The 21,254-nt window shown below is 57.4% G+C and overlaps 1 protein-coding gene across 3 annotated transcripts in view; it reads right to left on the bottom strand.

Moving 5' to 3' along the window:
• Positions 1–21,042, bottom strand: part of DOK4 (docking protein 4) — a 41,882-nt gene extending 20,840 nt beyond the window's left edge. For 2 of the 3 annotated variants that reach the window (XM_073307417.2, XM_073307418.2), the window contains exons 1-2: positions 20,936–21,042; positions 8,075–8,342 (exon numbers count right to left, since the gene is read on the bottom strand). In XM_073307417.2, the coding sequence (XP_073163518.1) occupies positions 8,075–8,140 (66 nt within the window). In that variant the 5' untranslated portion in view covers positions 8,141–8,342; positions 20,936–21,042. Of the gene's footprint in view, positions 1–8,074; positions 8,385–20,935 lie in introns of those variants that run through there. The other variant, XM_078848085.1, reaches the window with a different exon arrangement.
• Between the last annotated feature and the right edge of the window lie 212 nt (positions 21,043–21,254).

Here is a 21,254-nt window from a genome sequence, read left to right as displayed (position 1 = left end):
CAGCCGGACACGGCGCACCTCGAGGCGATTCCAGTCCCAAGTCTTCACTTCCTGGCCTGCACTGTTGTGGGGTGATCAGCGATCTCAGCCTGGGACCAAGGAATCAGCAACGCCCAAGCCGTGGGCCCTGCTCTGACCCGCCCGTGCCTCAGTTTCCCTGGGAGATAACAGCACTTGGCGGGGAGGGGGGATTTAACTCATTAGTGTCTGTCGAGCACTCTGGGCAGGAGGTGCTAGAGAAGGGCCTGGCTACAACAGGAATCCAGTTAGTCCAGATGCCAGGGACTGGGGGTGACTGACGGGCTATCGTGGTCTGGCTCCTCTCTCGGGGGGAGGGCGGAAGAATAAACGGGCAGCAGGTACCTCCCCGCCTGCACCAGCGTCTACCCGATCCCTGCAGAGTCCCAGGATTCGCCTTGAGGCGAAACCTGGATCTGGGGACAGCAGAGGCCGGCTGGGTTTTACAGCTTCTCCTGCTCCCCCCACCCCCACCCCCGCTTCCCTGGGATGCTCAAGGCCCCTCCGGTCACTCTGCCAGCGTTAATTGCAGCGCAATCTCACTTAATTAGTGGCAGCCGGAGCAGCGGCCATGTCTGCCTGACTGGCGTATTCCCCCGGGCACTCGCACACACCTGCCCCCTCTGCCACGCACAGGCCCTTCGCTGCTTTACCCCTCAGGCCCCAGAAGCCCCCCGACCCCGGTCCTTTCCCTGCAGCAGTTCGACCCCCGCTGCCTCCTTCCAGGCAGTTTTATTCTGGGGGGAGCTGCCCCCTTCCCACCCACCCCCACCCCGCCTTCTCCTCTCCCTGACAGCCCTCCGCATCACATCCCTCCCAGCTATTCACCTTCCCTTTCCTGCCCACCCCCCTTCTTTGTTCTCTGTAATTAGCATGAAATTAACCAGTTCGCTCTTGCTCAGAACTGGCCCTTCTCTGCTCTACTGCCATTGATATCTGCTGCTGAGCCAGGAGGTCTGTCTGTCCGCTCACTGAGCTATTGCCTCTAATCCCAGGGATTGCACACTGGCCCCATTGCCTGCTCTCAGCACCGCTGCTGGGCCAAAGCCAGACCAGACCGCGGCGAGCTTCCCCCACCGCAGTGCCCAGCCGGAGCCAGTCCAGACTGCGGCGAGCTTCCCCCCCCAGCAGTGCCCAGCCGGAACCAGGCCAGACTGCAGCGAGCTTCCCCCCCCCAGCAGAGCCCAGCCGGAGCCAGACCAGACTGCAGCGAGCTTCCCCCCCACCACAGTGCCCAGCCGGAGCCAGGCCAGACTGCGGCAAGCTTCCCCCCCCCCCCCACAGTGCCCAGCCAGAGCCAGGCCAGACTGCGGCGAGCTTCCCCACCACCGCAGTGCCCCAGGCCAGACTGCGGTGAGCTTCCCCCCCACCGCAGTGCCCAGCCGGAGCCAGGCCAGACTGCGGCAAGCTTCCCCCCAGCAGTGCCCAGTGAGAGCCAGGCCAGACTGCAGTGAGCTTCCTCCCAGCAGTGCCCCAGGCCAGACTGTGGTGACCACATCTCCTCACGAGTTTGATTTCATATAACTAGACTTGCTCTGCACCCTGTGTGGGAGGGAGCGTGGTGAGCAACCCCTGCATTTGAAGGGTGAAACCCCTGTGCGAAATGACCAGGTTTCTGGACAGCTCAGATGCAGGGAGCCAGAGTGCTGTAGCTTTGCAGACATATAACAAGCCCCCTGAGAGCACAGCGGCTATTTGGCACATAGCACTTCCTCCCAGCCCGGTCCGCCTCCGGCGAATCTCCGGCTGCTTCTAAGAAAACATCTTTACTGAGCTGTCTGGGAGAATTAGCCCCTGATGCAGATTTCAGAGCCCGTGACGCGCACGGCCAGTGAGGCGCCGATGGCCAATTTGCAGAGGGGGCTGGTCCAGGGAACGAGCACTTCCCGCTCCCCCAGCCCTCCCAGTCCCGCAGCCCTCTGCACACAAAGCTCCGGCTTACAGGATCCAGGCCTGATTGTTTCTTGCCTCCAAGGTGGGTGTGTCCCTCACACGCCTCTGTCTGGGGGATGTCTGCAGCACCCGGGGAACTGGAGAAGTACCAACCCCTGACAGGAACAGAAGCTCCTTTCAGGTGGTCCCCCCTAAGCAGCAGATGGGCCTGGCTCAGTGTCAGCAATGGGCTACAGCCCACTCACGTTGAGGCTCCAGAGAAGACAGCGATACCAGAGGCTTCTGTGAGTGGGCTGCTAGTCTAGGTCTGGACACCGCTGGCCCCAGCCCGGCCGTAGCTGAGCGCTTCACAGACACCAATCAATGTGCCCATTTTACAGACGGGGAACCAAGGCCCCGATTTGGTGACAGAGCAAGGAACTGGATCCCACATGTCCCGTGCCGGTCATTTTCCCTGGCCCTGGCTGGAGTCAACCGCATTGTCCTGCCACATCCAACAGGCAGAAAAATAAACCATCAGGAGCAAACTAAAATGAAGGCTCCACAGGAGAGAGCACAGTGTGTGCGTCACGCCACGGCTGCCTCCCAGTCAGCGCACGTAGGAATTTAAAGGGGCAGAACTCGGAAAACAAAGGCCCTGCAGGTGCCTGTGACAGAGGCCCATTGGCGGTTGGCTACTTTGCGTCAGCAACTCTGGTCAGGCCGGGCAACACCGAACACGCTGCGGTCGTGATATATACCCCAAGGGCAGCCTGTCATAGATCGTTGGAAAACTAATAACTCACTGATCATGAATATTCTCGCACGACGTCCGTAGGGTAAACCCACAAAGGCCTTCAGAGATACATGCTGCAAAGATGTCCGTAAAATGTATTTGGCCCCCACCGCGCCTGTTGCAGACAAGGGGACATATTCCACCTGCCTGAAAGCGTCTCCGATGTAAAGTAGGCAACATGTGACCAGAGACGAGGAAGGTGCATTTACATAAAAGGTGAAGAAAGCCATCAGCCTAGCGAGGAGGGGAGACAGCCTCAGCTATAAAGACAGGGGCTCTGAACCTCAAATGAGAAGCAATCCATTGTGCATACGTTACTGTGTTACAGCAGTGTATGGAGTGAGGTCTTTTATACAAGCCTGTGCCACACAGCTGATTAACATCATTGTAAAATGCACTGACACTGTAGGAGGATTTCTGGATGCTCACTGACACACTGCGCTTTAAAGTCTGCGACCAAACAAAAGGAGAAACAGGTTCTCTCCCAGACAGGAGGGGAGGCTGCTGTCTACCTGTCTCCAATGTCAATTAAGCAGTGTGGAATCAAAACGATGGAAGTACCTTTGCATACGAATCAGCAGGAGGATGGGATGTCCACAAGAAAAGAAGAGCAGCAGGAAGGCTGAAGAATGAACTTTGGGGTGATATAAGGGGCACAAAAAGACAAAGGGGGCATCCATCACTTGGGGGATTCCACGGGCCAGAGCTCTTGAAATCACAGAGCGTTGGCTCTTTTGCCCAAAGAGGCTGATGTCTCGGGGAGCTGAGTGTAGGTGAGAAACCTGCTCACCAAAGATGGTCTCTTTCTGAAACTACGTTGTGTCTTAGAAGTGTATTTTCACTTAGAATCATAGACTTTAAGGTCAGAAGGGACCATTATAATCATCTAGTCTGACCTCCTGCACAACGCAGGCCACAGAATCTCACCCACCCACTCCTGTAACAAACCCCTGACCTACGTCTGAGCTATTGAAGTCCTCAACTCATGGTTTAAAGACTTCAAGCTGCAGAGAATCCTCCAGCAAGTGACCCGTGCCCCACGCTGCAGAGGAAGGCAAAAAACCCCTAGGGCCTCTTCCAATCTGCCCTGGAGGAAAATTCCTTCCCGAACCCAAATATGGCCATCAGCTGAACCCTGAGCAGGTGAGCAAGACTCACCAGCCAGACACTCAGGAAAGAATTCTCTGTAGTAACTCAGATCCCACCCCATCTAACATCCCATTATAGGCCATTGGGCATATTTACCGCTAATAGTCAAAGATCAATTTATTGACAAAATTAGGCTAGACTTCTGTTTGCTTGTAACCCCCATCTACCTTTATTCCTTATACTTGGCATCACTTAATCCTCTCTCTGTTGGATTAAATAAACTTGTTTTACTTTTGATCCAAACCAACCCAGCGCTGGGATTGGACTGAGGGTGTATGTCAAAGCCCAGTTACATTAATGAACTGCAGTGTATTGACTCTGCAAAGACGCAACGAACTTACCAACGTCTGAGAGTGTCCCAGGAGAGGGCTGGACATGACCCAAGCAGGCGGACTGGGGTAAGTCTAGGGCCAGGGGCAGGGTGTTGGAGTCACTCTGCAAACAGTAACCGGGCAGTGGAAGCCAGGCTGTGACCCACATGCTGGCAGCCGGGATCCGGGCTGTGAGCCAGAGCAGCAGAGCTCTAGAGGCCCCCAGAACTGCAGGGCAGGTGAGGACAGAACCCCCCGCTGGTCTGGGTTGAACCCCAAAACATCACAGTGTCGTTAATGGGCTACGCACTGTGCACGACCCCACAAGAGAGACAGCCCCTGCCCTGAGGAGCTCACAATGTAACGGGACAGATAATGCCCACCAGGAGAGCCAGCGGGTAATGCAGGCCCAGGGCCGCATTGTGTCCTTAGGAGGAGGAGGCACCAGGCGTTAAGAGAGCGCCGCAGACGCTCGGCTCTGCCCATCAGCACCCCCACCCGGGCTGGGCCCAGGCCCGCAGAGGGCAGCACTTGTGCCAAACAGCCCTAGCACGAGGGGCAGTGCAAGGGCAGGGGACGTATCCCTGCCACACGCACGGCCAGCCGCACAGGCCTGGGGGACACTCCCCCCTCTCCCAGGCTGGCCCCGGGCCTACCCCTCAGAACCGCGCTCTCTCCAGCGTCCGATGCCGGTGGCAGGACTTGGCCGACGCTCGCCGTGCCCCTTAAAGGAGGGCTTGGAATGAGGCGAGCGGAGCTTGGCACACGGGGACGGGGCGCCAGGAGCAGGAACGACGGGAAGGAGGCTGAGGCTGCACCGTCCTGGAAGACAGTCAGACGTTCTCCCTCCATCCAGCAGCGCAGCTCCAGAGGCGGGGGCAGCGTTAGCCGCGCTTGGCCTCCCTGCTCAGACGCACGGCATCCTCGCAGCTGGCTCTCGCCACCTCGGCTGCCCCCCGGCTCCCTCCCCTGAAGCTGCACCAAACGCTGGAGCAGTGGGGAGAGAATTGCCGACAGCCCCCGGCGTACACAAGGCCCCTGTCAGAGCCCGAGCGTGCAGGGAAAGCTCCAGGAGCGGCCACGGGTTTCAGACCCACCCGGATGCCTCAAGCAGCCGCTTTGGGAAAATGTTGGCCTGTCCCCCTCCCCCAGTTCTGGGGCTCCACCTCCCCAGCTGCACAAGGGGGCGAGAGACACCCATCTCAGAGGCGAGGCCGAATCCCTGATGTCGGCGAAGGGCAGGGGAATGGCGCTCCAAAAGCACTAAGCCACGCCCGAGGGAGGCCCGGCAGTTCGGGGTAGATTCTTGGCCGGCCACGTGAGCAGTCCAGCATCCATTCCTGCCAGAGCAGCTTCCCCGGATACTCAAAGCGGACAGTGAACTGGGCCATAACCTGCAGATTCCTGGGTTCGACCCCTGGAGCTGCCTCCCAGCCCGACCTGGGCTGTGTGCTCTTTTCTCTCACTTTACCACGCCCAGTACAGGCACAGATCTGCCACATGCACCCGGGCGGCTCGGGCCTGGTAGCTCGGCAGAGGGCTGCACCCACTCGGTGCAAGGCCCCAGAAACGGTCAGCAGGGCACGGCGGAGACCCGGCTGGCGCAGGGCCCTGGGGACGACAAACAAGGCCTTTCACCATTAAGTCGCCAGTTCAAATTGGCCCCAAGTCCTTAGTGAGCGACTGGCCTAGGAGACTTAGAGGGTTTGCCACAGGCCATGTTGCAACTAGCCGCCTTGTCAGCAGTAAATGCCAGGGCGCGTGGGGAGGTTAAACTCCTCTCTCACCCCGTACGGTAGGGTGCAGAAGCTGCTCCTTTCCTGTGGACACAGGCTGCTGCCTGCCAGCCAAGACCCACAGGCAGTCCCGCTGGAGGGCTGGAGCTCCGGATCGTGCATGGGGCCACGAGCACAGATGGGGTAACAACCTGCACCCGATGGCTGGGCCCAGGGTTTGCTGCAGTGTGGAGGCTTGGGGAACATCAGAAGGCTTGACAGGCTCCCCACAGCCCCCGTGCCCCATGTGCGGGACCCAGGGCAGCTGGGGCCGGGATGAAGAATGTGCACAGATGGCAGCTGCAGGCGGGTTGGCTGGGTGACATTATCTGGGGGTGATTTAGTGCTGATGGAGCTGGCCCGAGCCCAGGCGCTGGGCACCCCCTGCCCTCAAACAGCTCAGCCAGGCCCAGCTGCCACCCACCAGAGTGGAGATGTGGGTGCCCTGCTATTCCAGCCCTGCCAGTGCCCCAAAATCCCAACCCACCACTCCCCTTTCCATTCCAGTGCTTGGCCCCAAACACCCAGCTCTGCTGATGCCCCTCAATCCTGACCCACAGCCCCCCGCCCCATGCTATTGCAACCCTGGTCCCCCATACCAGAGTCTGTCCATCCTGCCCCGCCCCCCCATGCTGCCCCAGACGCGACTCCATCCCAAGCAGAGGTGCCACTCATGGCCAAATAACCCGTGTGATGGGTTATTTCACATCCAGACTGAGATCTCCCATTGGCCCCTGCCACGAACCAGGGTTTGACCTCCTCTTGCCGGGGGTGGGAAAGGCCCATGCGCCACCCCACAGCTCCATGCATCTGGGGGTTTCTTTGTCTCAGCAATTGCAGTTTGGCCCCTTTAAGAACGGATCCTAGTACAGAGCCCTCTCCATTGAAATGCGAAGCACACCGGCTCTCCACCAACTCTGCTTAAAATATGGGTCAAGCCAACCAGCTTGGGAGCCCCGGTCACGTGGGATCACCTGCATCTCGCGTGACAGGCTGGCAGGTGAAAAAATTAACTGCTCTTTGGGGGAGGGGCAGGGTGGAGCAAGAATTTGAACCTCCTCTACCAGCAGCTGCCCCTGCCACCCCCGCTCCTCCCTCGGGCAGCCTCTGCCTGCCGCTGTGACTCCCGTAAGCAGAGGGGCCCAAAGTCCCTGACCAGCGGCCCCAGTTCTCTCACTAAGGACCGAATCCTTGGAAATCGCCTCCAGGCCCCATTGCAATCCATGGGAGCGGAGCACGGGCAGCTTTGGGCCCCAAATCAGTGAGCTGCTAACACATCCCAACCCCCGCTCCCATCCCCCTACAGAGGGGTACAGCACCATGTACGCCTCCCCCCGACTTCCACCCACCCACTCCTCCGGCTGCACAACCCACCTCCCAGGCGAGGGACCCAATGGGAGATTTAACTATTCCCTAGCCAGTGCTCACGTCATGCGCAAATGCAGCCAGCGGCATGGAAGGGGCCCGGGGCGACAGGGTGTAAGGATCTAGCTGGATTTGGCCGCTAGGCCTGCCTCGTGGCTTTAAATCCGTCCCTGCCCGCACCGGGCCGCAGCCTGCCCTGTCCGGACAGCACGAGCACAAACCACAGTGCCAGATTCCCACTGAATTACACAGAAAGCAACAAGTGCAAACCCATCTTCTCTCCTCTCTCCCCTTAGCCTATCAATTACCCATGCAGTCAGATGCTTTTCTCAAAAAAATTATCTACGCACAGCTTGTCCCCTGGGCTGATCCCAATTCAGCAGAGTTTGTCTCTTGGAGGGAGATTGCTGCAGCTGAATTCAAAGGACAATCCCCCTCCCTCCCTCCCTCCCCGACTTTTCCATGGAAATGCCACAGCTGCAACTTTACCCGTCCCCAGAATGACCAGTGACAGCGGCCAGCGCAGCTGCGTACAGCCCCCTACGCACGGCACAGGAGTCCTGGGTGCTCAGAGCCAGCCGCGGTCGGGAAGGATGCTTGGGCATAACCCAGAGACAGGATCTCGAGCGAGGATGCTCTCAACACAAAAGAGGGATAGGGGGGTGGGGGAGGGCGTTCTGCATTTTGCAGCTGCCCTGGTGTTTCAAAAGCGGGGTTGGGGGGAGGACCTTCAAAGCTAACGGTAATGAATCATGCATCACAATCCCCGCGACCACCTCCCCACTTACCCCTAATTTCCTGCTCTTCATTTTCACGTAGCCCTGTTTGACGATGTCGTTAAAATTCGTAGCCATGGCGTAGCCCTCTGCAGCCGGGATCCACTCCCAAGGAGCTCCAGGCTTTTCCCTCGTCCGCTTTCCTTCCGTCTGTCTTTCCCACCCCCCCTCGCTCCTCCTTCTGCGTTCACCTGTTTTCAGATCCTCCCCGGGGTCTGGGTCGGGGTCCTCCTCAGCATTGTTCTAGCAGCCCTCATGCTCTCCTCCTTCCCGGCACTGGCTGTAAAATAAAAATGACAGATTAGAGATAGTGACATCTTCCCCTTGGTTCCCCCCCCCCCCCGGCCTGCCCACTTTTCTCTTTCTGGCTGAACCATTCGGGAAAAACCAAGGTGCATCATACAGAAGAGGAGAAATGGAACAGTCCAGTGGTTAACCCCTCAATTCTTTCTCGAGATGCACAAGGAACAACTTTCTCCATGCCTGTGAATCTGCTGCAGCTCCAAGAGGGGAACCAAGTCAGGTGTGCGGGGATGAGACTTCACATCAGGGATGTAACCGGGGCTGCAGCAGGCCCTGGAGAAATCATCGCCGATGAAGGCTCTCCAGAGCTTTAATGCACTACAGAGGCAAATCAAAGCAGGAGGCTTGAGCTACTAAAAAATGACATCATCTCACAGATCTACAGCCCTTTTCGTCTCCAACAATCCCAAAACACTCCAACCAACTGAAGAAGCCAACTGTACCGCAGATCAATCCATCTACCACCGACCCCGGGAGCCAGGAAAGCGATGGCAGAGATGGCACACGTTACGTAGTGACCTAGCAGCCGATCAAGCCTGGACGTTTCTGACAAACAGGGGATCAAGCCCCCAAAACAGTGAGTCGCTTGCTCCTCTCTGACAGATCTTTTTTTTTTAAAATATACCTGCACACCACTTGTATACCTTTTCATGCATCAAAATGCAGCCACGGCTGGGGTGGAACCTGTCTGACAGCATACAGAAAAGGCCCGTCTACATGGCGAGAGCAACCAAGTCAACGATGTCGTGTCTGAAACACTGTTCCACTACATAGCACGGACGGGACCTAAGCATGCCTCTCAGCCTGCCACGGCCCCAGTATGGAAAGCCATACCTGATGAACACCCAAAATGACAAGCACCTAAACACTGTGTATGTAGAAAACTTAAACTATGTGGGCTTCCCTCCTTTAGCCTCAATCTTTATTTCTGTCAAATAATTCTCCGAGAGTGGGGAATGTAGGCCATTTTAGGATTAAAATGAGAGACATTTCTTAGATACCAACCCAAGCAGATCTGCTCCCACGTCAGTGCCCTGTCCTGCAGGAGGGCTGCAGCAGAAATGGGGTTTAGGTCCCATCGACACGACAAGGCACAACAATACTGGAATTGTGTCAGGACACAAGCAGGATGTAGCCAGGTCCAGTGACCCGGATGATTTTGTATTGTAGCCTGGCCCGTAGGCTGCACACGACAGTTTAGGACAGGAAGTGCAGAATGACACCGCATTGAAGGTGCTGGGGGCGGGAGGGGACTTACGCAAGCCCAAGAGAATTACACTGTTTGGAATAGGACCAGGATGCTGGAGCTAATGCCCCAGCTTTTGGGGAACGCGTTGCGGGGTCTTTCATGGCCACAAAGGGTCAGCGCTAGGAACTCCCATGCAAAAGAATTGCCGACAGTGCAGTGGAGCGTCCGACATACGGTTCGCTGCCCTGAACCGGAGTTATGGGCGCCAGCATGGAGGGATTGGCACCATGACCGGATTACCAACCCCAGGAGAAAGCAGACAGTGCCAGAATCCCATGGCCAGAGACGGGAGGAAGATGCCAGCACACGGACAGATGGCACAGCACAGTTCCTGGATCTCCCCCCGAGAGGCGCTCGCTTCTATCCAATGCTGCCAGGCCAGTGCCAGGGTGGCTACGGGCCACTGCTGTGTTACCAGCCCTCAGGGATCTCGTGCACACACGGGGCCAAGCTGCAATCAGCGGACACCCCAGCAGAGCCAAAGGGGCTGCTTGCGTTTGTAAAGTGATCATAACGTGGCCCTGCGGGCGGGGGGCATGGGGGGGTCTGTTTTCAGGGAGGGACGCCGGTCGTTGAGGTTTGCTGCTCAGAGCTCCCCATGCGTCACAGACACGCCCTGCTTCTTTCCGCTGGGGAGCCCTGTGCCACGCATATCTAGTGCCGGGGTGGCGTAACGGCACGGAGCAGGATCACGTTACCGGCCTCGGGGCGCGTAACCGGTGCCAACATCATATTGCTAGCTCCAGGCTGGCTGGGTTATTGGTGCCAAGGTGGAGTTACCAGCAGCTGGGCGGATTTCCTGGCGCCAGAGCTGCTTTAGTGAATCAGAATCGGGCTCCCAGCGCAAGGGTGCAGATCCTGGTTTCCAGGAGTGGGAGAACAGCACCAGGGAGGAGTTCTTGGCATCAGGCATGAATCATCAGAGCTTTTAACACCACGGCAGGGTTCTGGGCGCCAGGTAGACTGGCAAGGCGAGGGTGGGACAGGGACACCAACGTCTGTGCCACGAGTTTCTCTCTGCCAGAGCTGACAGCAGCACAGCATAAATTAATCTCTCCGAGGCCTCGCGTTCCTAATGAGGAACAGATGGGACGGCCTGCTTGGCACATTCAAGCAATGAGAGTGGAAAGGCAAAGAGCTCAAGTGCGGTTCTGCAGATTTCCACCTGGAGCACCTGTCCACCCATCCATCTCTGCACATCTTCTTCCTGTCCAACCATCCACCTCTCTGTTGTCCCTCAAGACCTCTAGCCTGTCTCACTGGCCCCTTAACACCCCTGAATTGCAACCCTCCCTGCTCCGACATTGCCCTCTCCCTTTTCTTTCATCGCCTCCCCCGTTTTTTGCCTTTTCTCTCTCTTCTGAAGCCTGACACTGATATGCTACCTCTGGGGGAGAGGGAAAGTCAGGGACTGAATTGGAAACAAATGTTGTGGTACTCCCCCAAGCTACAGACCAAGTTCCACACCCTGGACACTCAAACTAGACTCCACTCACAGCACGCTCCATAATTTGTGAGACTGTTTCCTTTACTGCATGCCTCGATCAGCAGTGAAACAGTTAACAATGCTGAGAGTTAACCATTGTTAGGTTTCAGAGTCAACATCTCATCATATCATAGAATATCAGGGTTGGAAGGGACCTCAGGAGGTCATCTAGTCCAACCCCCTGCTCATCATCTCATTCAGATGAATGGGAAAGTTCAGGCTGCCTAAGGCAGATATCGCTACAGCACTCTCACTCTGGTCCCACTTTGAAAGCTCTTTGCAATCACGAGGGATCTGAGACTTTTTAAAAAGGGAAACTTAGATCCGGGAGAACAAATCCCAGCTCATCAAGCCACTGCCACCCAGCTCGCTTGATCAGGAACACCTGGCATTTGAGACGCCCTCTAAGAAAACACAGTAGAAATGTTTCACAGATAAACCTTCAGTGTTACATCATTATTTTGTGCAGCAATCATAGGGATGGGCAAACTGGCCAGGGTAGAATAAGGACCAGCCCAAAATTACTCATCCCAAACCTTCTTAACTTGCATTTTAAACCATTTTTCCACTGTTGCGCTACCTGATTTTGGCTAGGGCCGGAAGTGAAACGGCTGTTATCCCATAAGAATGGTTTTTCTCTCTCTGTTTTCCAACCCAGCCGCAAGCAGGCAACATCAGATACTCAGCAGCATGCTCGGTGGGCTGCGTACACTGGAAATGGCGATGTCTGTTTTCTGCCTCCTGCACTTTTACATTTCTAAGAAATTCACCTACATGCAGAGGCAGCAGCCATATTGCTCTCAGAGCTGCTGCTGTGGCCTGTTCCAGTGGGGAGGCACACACCACGTTCTTTCTGATTGAGACTTTACTTTTGTTCTTTCTTTGCATTGTTTTTCCTTAATCGAATAAAGGAAGCCATTTAAGACAAGAAGTGTGCAGCTGCCCATTCCCACACCGGCGCGCTGGATCTAAAGCTCTCAGGCTTCAGGAACATTTAGATCCAGACCTAAACTCTGTGGTTCAGAAGCATCTCAACAGGAAATCTGCAGTGTTAAGAGCCTCTGAGAACTCTGGGAAGCCCCTGACCACCTGGACACTTATCTGACCAGAATTTATACAGCTTTTGGCAAGAGGAGCGGGCTGGGATGAGGAAGGGGTGAATCCTTCTTTAGCCCAATCCCGGATTGTTGTTGCAAGAGGCCTTGTTATCTTGTGAAACAGACTCCGTTTTACCCCAGCACAATCCTGACTGCAAAACACATTTCTCTTGCATTTAAGACATAAAAGCCTTGGGTGGTTTTTGTTTGTTTTTTAAAGGGGCACTGACAAAGGAGGGGAGGGGGGGAAACATACCATCAATTGCCCCTTTTTTCCTTACACCTTTTGTAATTCCCTAGCTGCCCTATATCCCCAAGACAAAGGCTTCCACGACAATTTCCTGGAACAGGCAAACAGCAGCAAACCACTGAACGCAGCTCAGCATTTAAGACCAACCCTACAGCAACAAACGAGGGTGTGCAGCAGCCCATACCTCTCAGCATCCCTACAAACCAGTGTGTGGCACTCTGTCCTTATGTGCAACCCTACAATAACAAACCAGCACACAGAGCCTACGACCAACCTGACCGTCAGAAACCTCTGATGCAGCTCCCGGTGGAAGAGCACCCCTACAACAACAAACTAATGCATGCATCTCCCGGTTCACGACTAACCCTACCATAATAAATCCGTGGGGCTCACCTGGGATGAAGTGGGGGGAAAAAAACTACAGAGACAAGGAAACAGGGCTCATTTTCCTGCCTCTGAGGGGCGTTCTGCTGTTATGAAACATGCCGTCCCCTACATGTTTTAGAGAGTTGTAAGCAATTATCTTCCAAGTCAGCGTCTGCGAATCTGTGGCCACAACGCTCTGACAGCGTAAGGCCACGTGTGGTTTTCACCGCGTGCTCTGCATAAAGTACTCGCAGCGCCGGGTGGGTTTGCTGAGGGCACCCAGCGCTGGTGAACAGGCACCAGATCCAACAGCCCTAGAGACGAGAGGCCTCCGCGCCCGAGAAAGGCGCCGGGCAGTGCCAGCTTCCCCGGGGGCATTCACTCTGCCCAGTGCTGCTGCTGAGAGCAAAGACACAAGCCGTGATGGCGGAGCGCCGGGGTGCCGATGTTCATTCCCGAGAGGCCGGCCCCGAGAGGTGCCGGGCTCCCCGCACACTCCACAAAGCCCAAAGGGAACAATGACACCCAACTCATTTCCTGTGGGCCCCCAAGTAGCCAGGAGACAGCAACGATATCCCAGTCCTGAAGAAGAGCTCTGTGTAAGCTCAAAAGCTTGTCTCGCTCACCCACAGAAGTTGGTCCAATAAAAGATATCACCTCCCCCACCTTATCTCTCAAGGATTGTATACTGTGCCCATCACCGTGGTATCTGAGCTATCAAGCCCTGCGGCCAGTCTACCTAAGGCTGTGGCCTTCGGACGCTCCTAAGAAGGCAGGGAGTGTCTCGCTTTCTTCCTAAAGGCAACCGCCATCTACCGCACACACCACCCTGCCTGCACCAGCCCAGCCGGAGCCTCTCCCAGCAAGTCACGGAGTCTGCACGTTAAATAATTCACGCAATTCAAAGCCATCATAAAAACCAACAGAATTACTCAGAAGCCAAACACTGCCGGCCCAGCTTTGTGTCTCCATCCCAGGGTCCACGGCAAGAGAATTCCAAAGCTGATCTCGACCAAAGGGGGAGAAGCCGGGGCCCTATCTGGGACCAGAGCATGTGACCCGCCAGCGATGCAGTGGGGATCTGCAAACCACGTGGCTCATGCTCAGTTCAGTACCACAGCTGGTAACAACCTGTCTTCACTGCTGGTGGCTGGCACATGATTCCTGTTCATTGGTTCAGGACAATATCTATGCTGCAAAATGACACTAGGGATAACAATATCAAGCTTTTCTATAGGTCAGTATCATTATCCCCATTTTACAGAAGGGGAAACTGAGGCACAGAGCTATAGTGTGACCTGCCCACGGTCACCCAGCAGGCCAGTTGCAGAGACAAGACTAGAACCCAGATCCCCCAAAGCCAGATCCCGCGCTCCATCCGCTAGGGCAGCCTGCCTCTCACATGGAGAACTCTGGAAGCCCAACACTAATGACGTGACAGTAATGGTGCCTGAATATCTGAGCAGGCCATTCCTCCCTCTTCTCAGACCTCCCTGTGGCAGAACGTCCCACAGTCCATTGCCCCATGTTGCTGGTGCCATGTGTGTACATCTTCCAGGCGTTCTCCCCATTGCTAGGACGCGGTGGGGTAGCTGCCCCGATTTTCCCAGGATGCACGGCTACAAAGAGGAAGCGTGGTAGCGGAGGATACACGCTCTAAACAGATACACAGTTGTGTTGTAAAACACAGCTGCCATGTGCCGTGGCAGATTAGCCATTGGGCTAACGAGGCCCGTGCCCAGGGGCTCCAGAAAAATGTATTCCTGACGGGGAGCGGAGGCTTGCCCTGGGGGGGTAGGTGGAACGGGGGAAGCCCGCTGGAGCACAGAAGGTGGGAACCTGGGCGGGGGGGGGGGGGGCGGGGAATGCAGGCAGAAGAGGTGGGGAGGGGCCCACACTTGCTCTGGCCAAGGGCCCACAAAACCCTAATCCACCCCTGGCTATGTGGACCCAACTCACCCAAGTTGGTTGGAACCAGGTCAGAGGCGAGAATCCTAAACTGGTTTTGACTGTATTGGAGTGAGGACTTTAAAACTGTGGGTTGCTCTTGCAGCAAGGGGGCTGGAAGGAGCATTAGGGGATTTGAGCAGCAGCGTAAATAGGGTGAAATTAACAGGGAGAAAAGGCTTTATGTCGAGGAAAGCGATCTACTCGGCCTTCACCCTATAACAATTACCATGTCGGGGAGCCCAATAACGGCCCACAGGGCCTCCTTTATAACACAGCAGCGCCTGGCAACTTGTGAACCAACAGCAGCATCCGGACTGTGCAGCCCCATACCACCAAATCGTGCGGCAGCCCTGGGCTGTATTTCTACACCCATCTGGTTTAGCTACGTTGGGCATTTCCGGGTTGCAACCAGCTCTCCCAGCATGCCTGGCTTTCTAACAGGACTCCAGACTCTGAAAGGGAAGGGGTGGGAACCCCATTGCTCAGCACCTTTGAACTGGATCTGGCCACAGCGCTGGTAGCCGTGCAATACAGAATGATCTATAGCAGGGGAAGGAGTCGATGGGACAAATTAGGAGCCCCAGAACAGATACGGCTTGGCCAGGTCTGTTGCTTCCTAAACGTGCACTGGGCCCAGCTGCACATGGACAGGGCGGACCGAAAGCTCCCTGGACACGGTGCTACCGTACCAAGCACTGTGCATCCGTGTTCACTCTCACTGACCCACGGCAGGGTACTGAAGAGGCTGGTCCAGGCTCTCAGGTCCTCAGAATCCTGCCACCCACCCCAGGCAGGTGCTCATCTGCATTGGGAGGTGAGGGGAGACTAGAGGGGGCGGGGGGGGCGGCTCAGTACAAACCTCTCTCACTCCACCCAGAGAGGAGCAGGAGACAAAGCCCGGAGGTGAGCCTGCTAGCTGGATTTCCTTCCCGGGCTCTGGATCAGGATTCAAACAGCCTTAGTCATGTCTATTCCCCTGCTAGAAGTTGGCCTTGACTTCTCTGCCCAGCAAGGCCCCTGCATTTTGGCCCTGACACTGCATGCGACCTACCCTCTCTTTCCCTAGGGGCACATGTCATCATCCAGCAGCAGGCGAAGGAGAGGGATAAACAACGTGGCCAGCAGCCTCTCCTCAGGAAGCCCCCCCCCCTCCCCCCAGCAATGAGCACAGCTGAGACACCGAAAAGCTGCCCCTCCCAGCGCTGGACAGGAAGACATGGAATAGCTTCCCACCGCAAAACCAGGTCATCATGAGAACAGCAGGGGAGCTGGGAAGGCAGAGTGAGGCCACCTGTCCGGATTCATTCTCCCGCAAGCCCCAGCATCCCCGGCAGCCGCTGCTCTGAAGGGAGGGGAGCCGGAAAAGCCGACCCGCAATCTCGGCTCCAGATGCAAGGAGCCAGAGCAGGGGCTGAGCAAGGGGGCCGACTCCACTGGGCCAGGGCTGCGCTGAGATAAGGAGTTATCTAACCCACTGCCGCAGCAACTGGAGCAGCCGGGGACCGGTCTGAGCTCGGGGCAGCCAGAAGAGAGGCAGGTGTGGAGGGGCTGTGCAGACAGCGGCATGGGGCGGAAGGAGGCAGAGAACACGAGGACGCTGTATCTGAGGGAAAGGGGGGACGATCGGCTGGGAAATAGAGAGTACAGCACCCCTAAGCTCTAGAGGTCGGGCTAGTGTGGCTGGCGAGCACCTCTCATCACAACCTGTGGTCTGGGGGGCCTCAGAGAAACCGAGCTTCTGAATCTCATCCACTCCCTATTTGTGCAAAGCATTAAACCACCCGACAGGTGCTCAGCGTGTGAGATCCACCTGTGCGAGAGCAGATGGCACTGTGTGGGGCCCCGTCTGAACTGAGGGGCATCTGCAAGGGTAAGGGAGGGAAGCCTGGGGCTGGGATAGCAGGGGGGCTGCAGGGCAGGATTGAGGGGCACCGGCAGACCTGGGGGAGGCCCCAGGGCTGGGATAGCAGGGGGGCTGCAGGGCAGGATTGAGGGGCACCGGCGGAGCTGTGTAAGGGAATTTTGCACAGCACTTGTCGGGCCCCCTATACCGGCGTGCAGGCAAATCCATCAGCCCCTTGATTTCACAGCTCCCGGTTAGGGCCTGCTCCTGCTCGCGGGCAGCCGGGAGGGTTCGGCCCCAGACTTACACAAGCGCATAACTGGAGTCACAACAGCAGAAGGAGCACGCGAGCGACAACTCAGAGCGAAAACCCGCGCAGCGGCACCTCTCCAAGTGGAGACCAGTAGCTTCCAAAAAGCAAGACCTTAACGCCCATGGCACACACGCAGCCAGTCCGAGCTCGTGAGAGCAACACCTGCCAGAGCGGGCTTTAGATTGTAAACATCTTCTGGCAGGGCCCTGGTCCTGTCTTCTACACCTGGGTGACTTGTAACCGGCTACTGATGTCAAGAACACCCAGAACGGGAGGGTACAGCAGTCCCCAGGCACTGTCCCCCGGCCCGACACACAAGTGATTTCCCCTTGTTGCACAGGACACCATCACAGTGCTGCTGATGCGGGGGTATAGGGAAGGGGGTATTTTCCCCCTACAGCTTGTTCATGGAGTAAGAGGGAACTGGGTGTAATTTGACGAAACGATTAGGCAGGGTGTCGCCAAACCAGGAGAAGAGCCTGTCCAGCTGGGACATGGGAAACAGGGGCCTCCCACCCGAAGCCGGCTCATTTGCTGGTCGTTGGGTTTGGCGTGCGGGTGCTGGTGGCCTGTGACGTACAGGAGGTCAGCCTGGAAGATCTGGTTGTCCAGTCTGGCCTGAAACTCTATGACTCCAAAGTCAACTTCTCCGGTTGTGTAGCTCACACTTCACCGATGTGCAGCAGGTTTTGTTACAGGCAATGAGCACAGAATTTCGACGGTGCCCATATACCTCAGCTTGGTTGGACGCCTTGCATGGGCAGCTCAATACAGTGAGCTAACAGTCCCCTGGGCCTCTCTGTACCAAAGACGGGCACTATGTGGAACACCTCCAAGAGCCAGAACCCCTTTGGAGACCAAAGCGTCAGGACTGTGAGGAGGACGACGCGGTTCCTGCTTGCCTACAAAGTCTCCATTCAGCAGGCCTCTGGGTCTTAGCCTTCTTACACTTCCACTCAAGCCTAGGGTTTCAGAAGAGGAGGGGGAATTATCTAATATGATGCCGGGGCATGACTGGGGCTCAGAGGATGGAATTATGAACCCTCACTGAACACGGTTGGATTCAATGGGGATCAAGCTAACTAGGTTCTATGGAAATCGCTCAGCGAGGAGCTCTCGAATTTCCAGAACATTCTGCCTGCTCTGGAATTCCAGAAGTGGTCTGGAGAGAGGGCGTGGTCAGACCAGGGGATCGAAAACTTCTCTTCTTCCATGCGGGAAGGGCAAATGCAGCCGGGCCATCAGGACGAATCCTGGGTCACGGGCTGCAACGAGCACGGGCGGCAGTCTGCCATGGGAGGGATGGTGGCCCTGGTACAGAGGATTTTTAAAGCTAGACACCACAAAGCACTAAGGACTCTCCCACAGAGAACAATCCTGTACTGGAGAACTGGACAATAATGGGTCTCTCCTGTCTCTATGTTTCACAGGGTTAGTCTCTTACAGGCCTCCAGTCCGGGTCAGCCTACACTGTGGCAGAATCTCAAGCACTCTCTAAAGCCTCCATTCTAGCAGCTGCAGCCGTCTGGTGGGTCACCCCCGGAGACACCCCCTCTGCTGACAGGGGTGTCCTTGGAAGAGACACAAGGGGCTGTTGTTGGAAGCAGCAAGCACTCCCCTTCACCATCCTAACCCTGGAGAGGTATCAGACGGCAGATGGTGGGACCTTTCCCCATCACCTGCCTTCCAGCCACTAACTGATGGAGCTTAGGAAGGAGCCTACGGGTCATGGCCACTGCAGGGTTCTGACACCTTCAGAGACAGGCTCCCAGCCTAGACCGAACACTGGCCCCCTGCAGTAGGGCTAGGTTCCTCACCAGCCCCCAGAGAATCCTGTACCCGGGCTCTTCCTGGGTGGATTGTTTTCTAAACAAACACTATTGCCAAGGAATCCAGCAGGTTAACAAATAACCTTGGGAGAGAAAAGAGCTCGCAGCAGGGTGATCTTATCTTATCAGAGGCCTTTGGAAATGGCTAGGCAGGGCTCCCGCTGTCTCTGCTGTGGGCCCCCTACCCCCAGCACATTGATCTTATCAGGGTTTCTCCTGCCCTAGGAAAGTAAGAGCCACACATCCAGCTGTCTGCTCCCCGGGTTCTGTCCTATCACCAGTCAGGGACCTTCAGCAGGGTTTGTGAAAACTATGTGCTGACCACACCCTTATTGTCTCCACTGCAGAGTCACATCCTAAAGCAACGTGACCTTATCAGGGTGTGATGGGGGGCAGTACAAGAGGAGTTACAGGTTTCTTAAGTGCATGCCCTGGGGAGGGGGAAGGGGGGGGCTCAGTCTGTGACCATGCAGCTCTCTGTGATGTGGGACCCCATCTCTCAAGCAAGCCAGATGGAACAACCCCAGGTGGGACGCAGCTCACACGTCCGCAGCCATGGGGAAAGTTGCAATGCAGGCTCCCAGAGGTCCTGGGAAATGCGCCTTCATCCCCCGGCTGCGTCACTGCCTCCAGGAAAAGCACAGATCAACTTCTGCCCGATTCCTTCCTGCCCACTCACGGGCTCTGCCTCACTTTGTGACCTTGGGCAAATCACTAACTTCTCTGTGCCTCAGTTTCTCTGTTTGCACAATGGGGATAATACCACCCAGAGGTGTTGCGCGTCTGAATTCGTTCCCGAGTCCGAAGTGCTTTGAGAGCCTAGGATGGACGATGCTATGGAGAGACAGAGCATCACTGCCAGTCTCCTCACCTGGTCCCTCTCTGGGCTGGCTGGTCTTTGCTGAGACCGGGGGAGTTGAAGAGATTCAGGCTCCTGGCCGGACTCCACTGAGCACCGCACAAGAGCAGGCGCCCAATAAACTCAGCACCCGAAAAGATCCTCTTTGACACACAGCAAAACAGGAGGGAATCGGACGGTGGGCTAAGTGAATTAGGAACCAATCCGTGATGGGATCGCCAAGGGGTCACAGAGGAATCCCCCCATCTGGAGGAACTTTTCCCACCACTCTGGAGTTGGGGTGGAAGGACTGCTCCAACCCAGGAAAGCTTTAGCGAGGCGTGAAATACAGAGCTCCCCAGGGAGAGGGGTTTCTTTCCTGGGGCTACTTTAGAAAGAGGAGACAGGCCAACCCCCGGGTGTGAGCCGACAGACCCCTAAGGAGGAGAGAACTTCGTCAGGCCCAGGGTGTTAGACAGAGGGGAAAGGTCCGGGGGGCCACTAGAAGGGGTGTTCAGGACTGTTCCTCCAGCTCTGGGCTCCTTTAAAAAGAAACAGCCCCATGGCCTCTACACCCGGCTGCTGGGATGGAAAAGAGCATCCTGATGCAGATCCCCTATAGCAGGGGATGGGGCGGTGGGTACCCCCAGGGGGGTGCCCTGATGCAGGTCCCCAATAGCAGGGGAAGGGGCGGTAGATACCCCAGGGGGTGCCCTGTTGGGGATCCCTATAGCAGGGGCGGAGGGTACCCCAGGGGGTGCCCTGATGCGGGTCCCCAGGGGCAGGGGCGGTGGGTACCCCAAGGGGTGCCCTGATGCGGGTCCCCAGGGGCAGGGGCGGTGGGTACCCCAAGGGGTGCCCTGATGCGGGTCCCCAGGGGCAGGGGCGGTGGGTACCCCAAGGGGTGCCCTGATGCGGGTCCCCAGGGGCAGGGGCGGTGGGTACCCCAAGGGGTGCCCTGATGCGGGTCCCCAGGGGCAGGGGCGGTGGGTACCCCAGGGGGTGCCCTGATGCGGGTCCCCAGGGGCAGGGGCGGTGGGTACCCCAGGGGGTGCCCTGATGCGGGTCCCCAGGGGCAGGGGCGGTGGGTACCCCAGGGGGTGCCCTGATGCGGGTCCCCAGGGGCAGGGGCGGTGGGTACCCCAGGGGGTGCCCTGATGCGGGTCCCCAGGGGCAGGGGCGGTGGGTCCCCCAGGGGGTGCCCTGATGCGGGTCCCCAGGGGCAGGGGCGGTGGGTCCCCCAGGGGGTGCCCTGATGCGGGTCCCATCCTTGGCGCTCCCCCGGGGACTCCCGAGCGCCCGGCTCCTGCGGGCTCGGTGCCCCCCAGCGCGGCGGCGGCGGCTCCTACCTGCCCGGCCCCGGCGCTCCCGGCGGCCCGTCTCCCGAGCCCGCTGCGCCCCGGCTCCATGGACGCCCGTGGCCGGGCCGCGCCGCCCGGGGCTGGGGCGGGGAGCTGGGGCGGCGGCGCTATGGGCCGAGCGCAGCGCCCTGGCCCCGGCTTCCCCGCGGGCTCCGCTCGGTCCCGGGCACAGCCCAGCCCGGCCCCTCCGCCGCCGTATTCCTCCGAGGAGAGGGGCAGCCCACACTTCCCCGGCTCCAGCGGGCTCGGGGGCGCCCCCAGCTCCATGCAAAGGGTGGGCTCCAGCCTGACCCCGCCCCTTTCCGCC

Source organism: Lepidochelys kempii, chromosome 12, assembly GCF_965140285.1.
Source record: "Lepidochelys kempii isolate rLepKem1 chromosome 12, rLepKem1.hap1, whole genome shotgun sequence".
Lineage (NCBI taxonomy): Eukaryota > Metazoa > Chordata > Testudines > Cheloniidae > Lepidochelys > Lepidochelys kempii.
Note: the sequence above shows the minus strand (reverse complement) of the source record. Positions and strands in the feature narration are given on the sequence as shown.